A 10,474-nucleotide genomic window follows, 5' to 3' on the forward strand; every position below is an offset into this window, starting at 1 on the left:
GTGTGTGTGTGTGTGTGTGTGTGTGTGTGTTCCGTGCGTTTCATGTGAATAATCTGGAAACAAAACGAGTATCATTTGGAGATTAGGGAGTCTCTAAATAAATACTGGAATTCTAATAAAGGCTGAATATTTATTTCGCTTATGCTTTCATTCCAGCTCCGAATTCATCCTATGTCCGAAAGGCAAAATCCGGACGAATGCGAGCGAGTCCTACAGTGCATGCGAAGTCGAAGAAAAAAGCGTTAATCAAAGGACTTGGTAAGAGTAGAGTCAGAACCGTGTCAACACTGAAAAAACAAAACATATCCAACGACTTTGGAAACAAAAAATGGGTGGGCAAAACTTCACACTGTACCGAATTAGACATGCAGACTTCGAAAAGAGTAATGGGGGAGGAGTCAGCTTTGACAGACACAAAGGAGAAGAAAAGAAAGAAGCGGCGAATGAAACGAGACAAGATGAACGTTCAATCAGCGTCTCTCTTGAGCCCTGGCCTGAGTCACTCAATCTGGAAAGATATGAAAGACGACCTCAGACGATCCAGCCCTCACTCCTCTCGACGCATGCGTAAAACGCCTGTTTCTCCAGCCATAATCCAGGCTCACGCCTGTGGACCTCCTTGCCCGAGTAATGTCAGCGGACAGGATGCTCCCGTGGAGTGGCCTTCTCTAAGCGACGCATACCGTCTGAAAGGTCTGGTTAAAGACGCTGCGACAGAAATCGTTAAAAACAAACAAAGCGGTTCCGTCACTCGAATGACGAGGCAAAGGTGGGCTGATATTGTAGCTTCAAGATCAAAAGAAAAAATTCCATTTCAAGAAGTCACTAAAGATGGGAACAGCTTGCGCTTAGAACCCCCACGGCAGAATACGTGGGCGGCTGTTGCTGCTTCTTCGTATGCTAAAGCTCAAAGTCAGATACCTCCAGAAACAGCCTCAGCTTCACAAAGGGGTCCTGTAACAGAGGCGAAACCAACTGCTCTGAATGACCGCTCTTCCAGAGAGTCACTCACAAGATCAAGGCGAAGAAGAAAGAACATGTCCACTACGTATAGAGATAAACTGTTAGGAGGGTGTGTAAAAGGTAAGGGAAAACCTCAGTCCTTATCATTTTACAGAAGGCTTGCGATGGAAGGCAGGCGAGGCGCAAAAATGCGGAGGAATAAGAAGAGACAAAAGAAGAAGGCCTGTACAGCTGTTCATGACAATACGCCCTCCGACATGGCCCCTGACAAAACTGTCGTTGTCCCTAAGGTGGGTGCACGAGAGGAAGTTAACCCCGTCAAACGTAGGGAGGCCACCTCCAGAGATAACAATGGTAAGCAGGCCTGGAGTATTGACAACATGCCCGTGGTATATACTAAACCAGCCAGTAGCGTCATATCACTCAATGAACCACAGCTGAAAGTGAAGAGGCACCGCAAAGGTAACAAGAATAAATGCAATAATCGCGATTTCAGCTTGGCAGATTTTATTACTTCTGCAGCAAAGAACAAACGCAGACAAAAGGATGAAAAACCTGAGAGGAAGAATGAATCCTCCGGAAGCGACCTGTGTACTCTTCTCAGCAGTATCTCATTCCACTCTGAGAAGAACCTAGAAGACGGTGAGTGCAGCTACTCAGAGAAGCGGACAAGAAAAGAACAGAAAAGCTTGCCATGTGTAGAAAATACATCTCCGCATCAGCTCAAGAGGACGAAGCAAGCTAAACGGCACAACAAAGCAGATGGTGAGACAAAAAAGGTGTCTCTCAGATACAGGGCCTTGCTACACCGAGAAGAAGGGCGCCTTGACGTCAAAGCCGTGTCGGAAATACACACGCGAAACAAACGAGCTGAGGCCCTGTTAGGGAACAAATGCTCAAATAGAGATAAGGTGAAACTACAAAGACAAGAGCGGCAACACAGATCTCACAATGAACAGCGCTCCCCAACTCAGACATCCATTAACGTGACCAAAAATAACGAGCCTTCTCAAGCAATTAATCATTCCGAAGCTCAAGGAACGTCGAAGGACTTTACGTCCAGCTGTACAAATACTGTTAGGAAATCAAAGGCTTCTAATGACAGCGTGGAGGGTACAGGACAGATGTGTACTTCAGACAAGAGAGACGCCAACAACTCTTTCGTCCAAATGTGCAGCAACGGGGGCTCTTCGGCTTCCTTCAACCTGCTGCCCATTGCCAGCGACTTCGGTTTGTATTTTTGGGGTGAAATCAACTGTATTTTCCCAAAACAATTGAAATGGACTACGTTCAACAACCCCCGCCTCGAACGCTTTGTACCTCTATCTCGTGATCTGTTTCCCCTTTTCTCTCTCTCTCTCTCTCTCTCTCTCACACACACACACACACACACACACACACACACACACACACACACACACACTCACTCTCTCTCTCTCCCTCTCTCTCTCTCTCTCTCTCATTAACTCTGTTTATCTCTCTCATTAACTCTGTCTATCTCTCTGTCTATTTATCTATCTGCTTATCTCTTATTGTCCGTTTTCTCCTTTCTCTACTACAAATTTTTCATCTGAGTTATATCTCTTTCTCTGGTGAAAAATGGTATAGGTTTAACACCCCTATCAACACTATTAGATTATTTATACGGTGGGACCTCTGATTTTAACCTCCGATTTTGTGTAAAGTGCCTTTCCTGAGAATAAAACGTCAGACCGAGCAGAGGCTTGAACCCCCGAATTTCTTTATCTGTCTCTGCCTGTGTCGTTAAATGTCACAATAGATAGATAGATAGATAGATAGATAGATAGATAGATAGATAGATAGATAGATAGATCGCCCACTGAGAACTGTAAGAAATAATGGAGACAATGAAGATGTTGAGACGGGGACAAGAAAGGAGACATTCTGATGGAAAGCTGGACAAAAATTCAGAAAGATAGAGGCAACGCTGGTGATTTGCAGAGTTGCATAATGGCAGTGAAACACTCTCTCCTTGTGTAACTGGAAGAAACAAATCAACTTAATTTTTTGTATCCCAAAGCCGTTGAAGAGGTCCGCAATATAAATCAGGAGTCAGCGTGCAATATAGTATAAACACACTGTGAACTGTTTTTGTGTCTTCTCTTATCATTTATATCAGAAATGTATTTTGTCTATCGAACCCCCCCCCCCCCCCCCCTCGACCCCCCAAGAAAAAAATCAGTTACACAGTTACACGGTTAAAGCAAAACGCCATCGTGGACAGGCAAGCTTCTTAACTCATTAATATCAGCTGTGTGTGCGTGTGTGTGCGTGTGTGCGTGTGTGCGTGTGTGTGTGTTTATGTGTACGTGTGTGTGTGTGTGTGTGTTTGTGTGTGTGTGATGTGTGTGTGTTTATGTGTACGTGTGTGTGTTTGTGTGTGTGATGTATGTGTGTGTTTGTGTGTGTGTGTTTTGTGTGTGTGTGTGTGTGTGTGTGTGTGTGTGTGTGTGTGTGCGTGTGTGTGTGTGTGTGTCATATACAGTGTGTAGAATAACAAGGTAATGGTGGGAGTAGTGTGCTCTGGGGTTGTTGGCGTGTTATTTTGGAATAATAATATTATTTCCTACAGACGTTCCCCTCCCCCTCCACTTCCGGAGCGAGCCAGACCTGACAGTTCGCCCAGGCTTGTTACAGCTGGATGTCCAGCCTGTCCCGACCGACTGCCTGGACATAAAATGGTCAGTTGAATTGTTTCTCTTCTGAATTTGGAACAAACTTCTTTTGTATTTGAATTCAAACTTTTATTTTAGTCCATATATGCCTGGGGGGGGGGGCTTTTATTTTTGTTTCCTCTCTTGTCCGTACAGCAGGTCATTGGAGGGCGCCTCAGGTAGGTACTTTCGCCACGGTGTTTGTCTCTGTTTTGCAATTGCCATGCTCTGAAGAACCGTTAGTGTGCCCTCCAAATACAAAGCGACATAACTGCACTTTTCAATATCTTGAGGAAAAACGTGAAAAATTCTTTACGCTTATTACGTATTATTGAGACTTGTCACCTAGTTATCTTGAAACTTCTTTTTTTTAAACTACCATTTCAGATGTAGCTAAGTCATCCTACCTTTGACACAGGAAGGATATGGGCAAGACTTGTGTAACTGACAAAATTCTTTTTTAAAATTGACATTGTCCGAGACGACATCAGAAGTTCGTCTCGATATTGTCACATTCGTCGCTGTGCCTCACGACGGCAGTACAGAATATGTGTTGCTCTTCTACCTCAAAGAAAGGATGTCGGCGTCGGTAGCCTAGTGATTAGACAACTGGACCCAGAATCGTGCGAATGCGGTTTCGGAAGTCTGAGCCTCAGCTCAGCCCGATGTTGGGTCCTTGGGAAAGGCACTTTATACAAATCTCCAATTTGGCTCGTTCCTCTTGGGGATGGACGTTAAAGACCCCCCCCCCCCCTCCTTAGATGATCTAATAGTGTTGATAGCGGCTTTAAAGCTATACCATTCCATTTCATTTCAAAGGATGCAGTACATAACTTAATATAGTTTTAGTGCGAGGGCCAGTTTGGGAGCCCTCCGGCCCTGGTAACGTTGGTTAGGGCATCAGTCTATTCTGTCTAGAACTGAAGACAATACATGTCTTGATTCTCTGGGGAAAAAGCCACTCGACCGAAGCAAGTTACGTCCAACAACTTATAAATGTAATAGTAATGAAATAAAACAATACTAAGTGTCGGGGGAGGTGATATGTTATTATGAAAGTTTGTATTTCGTTGTTCGCCAGGTGGCACTCTTACCTGTTCCAGCAGACGGGGGGTGATACAGGACCAGAGGAGCCCAGTACCAGCAGCAAACGGAAGCCAATCGATTGATACTCGATTAAACCTGTTCCCTGACTGACACTCGCTGCACGTTTCTTTGAAAAGACGTAATAATTAGGGATCAAAAACAGCACTTTATGAAGACAAAAATAAAACAGTCATCTACAAAATAGTTGCATGGCGTTTTGAATGTCAAATTATTTTATTTCTTATGGTTTATCTGTTTTGTTGATTCTGCTTCTCTAAACTCCATGTGTAAAGTATGATAGTTCCTACCCTTTTTTTTCCTGAAAAGAAAAGACTCTCATATTGTCAAAGTGCCTCTTTTTACTCAAACTCAAACTTAACAAACGTACAAAGACGTTCACCATTGACATTTAGATGTCGATCTATATTTTTTAAAGCATAATCGAAACATCAAGCAGTGAAAGGAAAAAACTCTCTGCTCATAATTCAACGCATGTCCAATTACAATTGTTTCCCCAACTGTCGCCTAAGCAACCCTCGACTGTACAAAACCTGCCTTGGTCTGCGTCATAAATTAATTAATCTTGATACAATTCCCCCCCCCTCCCCTCTTCTCCATTATTGGCATGACGCCATTCAGCTTGGCTTTTAGCTCGTGTGTGTGCTGTCACATACGGGCTCATGCTGCAGTCAGTGACAGTGTCTCTATACGGCAAGATCAATTGTTCTCTTTTTAGTTCCATTTATATTTGGACACTTTTTTTTAAATTGGGTTTGCAGAGAATGTTGAGTTGACGATATTTAAAAGCAATAGTAAAGTCTTATGAGCACTTAGGAAAAAGAATACAATTGTAAGTTATTAGGTTTAATTAAGGCAACAATTCGTATTAGTACTTCAAAGAAGATGAAGTTCCATTAATTTATATCAGTTTGTTCAATTGCTAGGCTCAGCCGTTCATCTCTTGAAACGTTGCTCGCCAGGAGCAAGCGATGACGAGAGTCTGGCAAAGTGGGGTATTATGAGAATGCTATTTAAGTAACATTTTTGTGAAGAGCGAGCTAAGACTGAGATGTTCATACACGTTGTTATCAGGGCAGACAGTGGGCATACTTCAGCAGGGCGTACCCAAAGACGTGATTGGGAGGGAGAAATTGATTCAGATTTCAGAATTATTAAATAAACTATTTTATATTCACTCTTCCAGGTGCAGTTTGTCCCATATAAGTTAGGCATTCCCCCTCCCCCGCTCCCCACCTTCAGATTTACTGTTTTAGAAGCCCTGCAATATAATTAGATTATGTTTCAGCCCTTGTTCCCAAACGTTACAAAGACAGATTTGAAAGACCATGATAATTTTGGAAACTTCTTCTACGCTTTTCAAAATGGATCGTAATATTCATATCCATAATATTCCCTTGTGTCCACGGGGTGGTACCAGAACATTTGCACTTTAAGCATAGCATTTTGTCCACATTCAAGTAATAGAAACATTACAAAACAACAGAAACAAATGACCAGGTTCCATTTATTTTTAATGTCAGGTTGTGCTTTTATGTTCATATGGTCGATATTGATTTCCTACCTTCAGTTACAATGTTGGCTTTTGTTTTGGTTTCATTCCCGTTGTTGCACCGAATAGTTGCACAACAAAAAAATTAACTACACATAAAACAGAATTATATTGCAACAGGATTAAAAATCCAGTCCATTAAATTTGGATATTTCAATAAACGAAAGAGGATAAGTAACAGCGCTGTTACGTCACCTATCGGACTGTTCCGATTTTTGTGCAGGTATGTCACTGTGATGCGCTGTTCTGCTGTTCTAGCTGTTATAGTCATTTGGTTTGTTCGTTGTTTTTTGTTTTGTTTTGTTGGGGGTTTTTTGTCTGTTTTGTTGGGGGGGGGGGGTTTTGCTTTATGGTCACAGTCACAGGACTGGTGACCAGACCATTCTTGGCATTCGGTCTTCCCTCAATTTGTTTATTGATCTAAACATAGTTTTTATTTTAGTTCGAAGAGGACAAAACTGACAATTATTGTGATTGTAAGCCAACAACAAGTGAATGCTTTGGAATCATGATCATGAGAATGAGTACATTGTAGAAAGCAGTACATGTACAAATATGGTGTTGGTGATCTAGTGGTCAGGCTGTTGGGTTCGTAACTGAGAGACCATGGGTTCGAATCCTGTCAGGGGCCAACCCGGTATGTCCTTAGGAAAAGCACTTAATAAGAATGTTCCTCTCTTTACCGGTGGGAACTGGTACCCGGCTTTAGACGGTGAAAGATCTTGTCACGAATAGTATTTAACTAGTTTGGGCGCTTAAACTGCTATTTGAGCTGTATGCTTCTCGGGAAGACGAAAAAATTTCCGGGTGTTCTTGAGTTTACTTGGGTAAAGATAGTATTATTAGCAATCAATAGAGCATAGATATGCACTATATAACTGCAATTATTTTTTTATCATTATTGCTTATCAGTGCCCAGTGCCCACTGAGACTAAACCCCTATGATTGCCAGAACTGCATTATAATCATCTCTATCTCTATTATATTATTATTATTAATAATAATAATAATAATAATAATAATAATAATAATAATAATAATAATAATAATAATAATAATAATAATAATAATAATAATGATAATAATAATAAATAGCATTTGTATAGCGCATATCCCCGCTCAACAGCAGGCTCTATGCGCTTTACACTATATTATTACCCCAGAAGACCATAGAACACTCAGAAACATTCTCAGCTTCCCGGGAAGCATACAGTGCAATCAGCCGAATAAGCGCTCAAACACTAACAATCTGACAAGATCTTTCGCTGTCTATAGCCGGGTGCCCATTCCCACCTGGGTGAAGTGAGGATAATTCGTGTAAAGTGCCTTTCCCAAGGACACAACGTCGGGCCCCTGAAGGGATTCGAACCCTCGACCTTACGGTTGCGAGTCCGAGAGCCTAACCACAAGGCCACCGACGTGAAAGTTCGTTACTTTGGCCACCTAAAAGTTCCAAACCATTTAACTTTCGAATTTGACTAATTTAATGGTGGTTCAGAATCATTTAAAGGGTGCACATTTTTTTTTTGAGGAGTCTGAATTGTAGTTTAATTTTCAGTTTATCATTAGTTTCATTTAGATCTAATTTTTGGAAAGTCTGTCTTCTAAGACGCCATTGTAAACAAGTGAGATTTCCGTTTACTAGCCGTGCGCACTGCTTCCACATCTTTGAAATCCAGGAGTGTACAACCACGAAAGCGAAATAGAGAATCAATCTATACATCTATTATAAATTTGGCAACTTGGAAACACATGTGTCACTTTTTCCATAAAACTAAAACAGCTACGGAGTTGAAAGTTGGCAAGTACCTGCAAAAAAATAGACAGGTTCCCCATGACGGAGCCCGATTTTTTATCTATTCTTTTCCTGAATTTAGAAAAATATATTTGACAAAAAGTTCCCGTCCATCTTTGGCCTTTGTGATTATTCCATTGAGAAACGAAACAAATCTGCGTATCTGTTCTTCACATCGGATGTGTCGAAAGTGATATTTCGCGAGGCGCATTTTTCTTTGAGAGAACAGATCTAGACCTTCTAATTTGTTTGCATCCCTCAAGATTTGTTTCTCCTCTAACTGGGTCCCCTTTCGATGAAAGGAATGATCGGTGCATTAACATCAACCAAAAGTCATTGGCCTTCTATATTTACACTCTACTGGAATGGAGCAATAAATCTTGAAAGAAAAGTGACACATTCATGTGCTTCCAAGTTGCCAAATATATAATAGATGTAGACTCTATAGGTTGATTCTCTATTCCGCTTTCGTGGTTGTACACTCCAGAATTTCAAAGGTGTGGAACCAATGCGCACTAGTGAACGGAAACCTCACTTCCGGTTGTTGTTTTTTAATGAGACTGTGAAATTGTTGATCGAGAGCAAGTCGAAAGTTAGCCTAGGCCTAGAACTCTGTGTAGACGAAACTAAACATTTTGGAAAAATCTGGGAAAGCAGTTTGCGTGGATTTTTTAAAGTTAGGTCCTAGCCACATGGATGCTGTGAACGCCTGCAAAGTTTCAAAGGTGTGGGTTAGGCTATAAGGAAGGAGTTTATGCAGAAAGCCTCCCAAGTCCACTTTTATATATATATATATATATATATATCTATATATCTATCTATCTATCTATCTATCTATCTATATATATATATATATATATATATATATATATATATATATATATATATTAATAGATTCCAGTAGGGTGTAAATGTAGAAGGCTAATGACTTTGAGTTATGTTAATGCACCGATCAATCCTTTCATCGAAAGGGGGCCCAGCTAGTATATTATTTGTGAAAGTTCGCCACTTTGGCCGCCTAAAAATTCCGAAACACTTAATTTTCGAATTTGAAAAAATTAATATTGGTTCAAAATCATTCGAAGGGTGCACAGTTTTATTGAGGAGCTTGAAGTCACTGTAGTTTAATTTTTAGTTTTTCATTAGTTTCGGTTAGATCTAATCTTGGGAAAGTCCGTCTTCTAAAACATCATTGTAAACAAGTGAGGTTTCCGTTCACTAGCCGTGCGCATTGCTTCCACACCTTTGAAATTCTGGAGTGTACAACCACGAAAGCGGAATAGAGAATCAATCTATACACCTATTATATATTTGGCAACTTAGGAACACATGTATCGCTTTTCCCATAAACTACGACAGCCACAGAGTTGAAAGTTGGCAAGTACCTGCAAAAAGATTGATAGGTCCACATGACGGAGCCTGATTTCTGATTTATTCATTTCCTGAATTTAGACAAATATATTTGACAAAATGTTCACGTCCTTTGTTGGCCTTTGTGATTATTCCACTGAGGAACGAAGCAAATCTGCGTAGCTGTCCTTCTCATCGGAAGTGCCAGATTTGATTTTTTGCGCATTTTGTTTTGAGAATATAGATCTAGACCTTCTAATTTTATGCAGAGTGCACATATAGTAGGCCAATGACTTTCAGTTGATGTTAATGCACCGATCATTCCTTTCATCGAAAGGGGGCCCTGCTAGTATATTATACTAATGGAGGTAACTAAAGATGTTATAAACCAACCGGCTCGGGAACTGAATGATATTGAACAGTTGTGACAACACTAAAAAGCAAAGTGCAGTCAACTATCTGTAGTCTTTAGTTTACAGTAATATTCGTATATTTTTGTTATCTTTGTGACTTTTCAACCAGTCGTATAACGTATAACTGGAATCCGTAAATCTTTTACTTTTAGTCAGGATAACAACCTAAGAAATGAACGGAACATTTTATTTTCTCCTCACTTCGTTACACGGCCGCTGGACATGTCTTTGGTGTGCACAACTTGAGATTCGCATGTAAACCGTTTCTTCACATACATCTCTGATTTTGTAGAAAAAGGAGTGTGTCATCGGTAGTAATAATAGTGGTAAGTGTCCCCGCCTGTCAAGCGTGAGACAGCGGTTTGATTCCCGGTCAGGAAGGGTGGTTTTTTTGTGTTTTTTTTTTTTTGGGGGGGGGGGGGAGGGGGGAGTTGTGTTTTTATGTGTGTGTGTGTGTGTGTGTGTGTGTGTGTGTGTGTGTGTGTGTGTTTTTGTAAAGAAGATAGGGAAACAGAAGAGGCAGATGGAGAAGAAGAAGAAGAAGAAGAAGAAGAAGAAGAAGAAGAAAGAACTACAACAACAACAACAACAAGATGAATAAGGACAACACCATCATCAACAG

The 10,474-nt window shown here is 40.9% G+C and overlaps 1 protein-coding gene across 1 annotated transcript in view; it reads left to right on the forward strand.

Moving 5' to 3' along the window:
* The window catches only part of LOC101845602, a 6,657-nt gene extending 1,727 nt beyond the window's left edge, over positions 1–4,930 (forward strand). The window contains exons 3-5 of the mRNA XM_005091722.2: positions 157–2,193; positions 3,557–3,665; positions 4,720–4,930. Of these exons, the coding sequence (XP_005091779.1) occupies positions 157–2,193; positions 3,557–3,665; positions 4,720–4,807 (2,234 nt within the window). The 3' untranslated portion in view covers positions 4,808–4,930. The remainder of the gene's footprint in view (positions 1–156; positions 2,194–3,556; positions 3,666–4,719) is intronic.
* The last annotated feature ends 5,544 nt before the right edge of the window (positions 4,931–10,474 follow it).

Source organism: Aplysia californica, unplaced genomic scaffold (assembly GCF_000002075.1).
Source record: "Aplysia californica isolate F4 #8 unplaced genomic scaffold, AplCal3.0 scaffold00035, whole genome shotgun sequence".
NCBI classification, from domain to species: Eukaryota; Metazoa; Mollusca; class Gastropoda; order Aplysiida; family Aplysiidae; genus Aplysia; species Aplysia californica.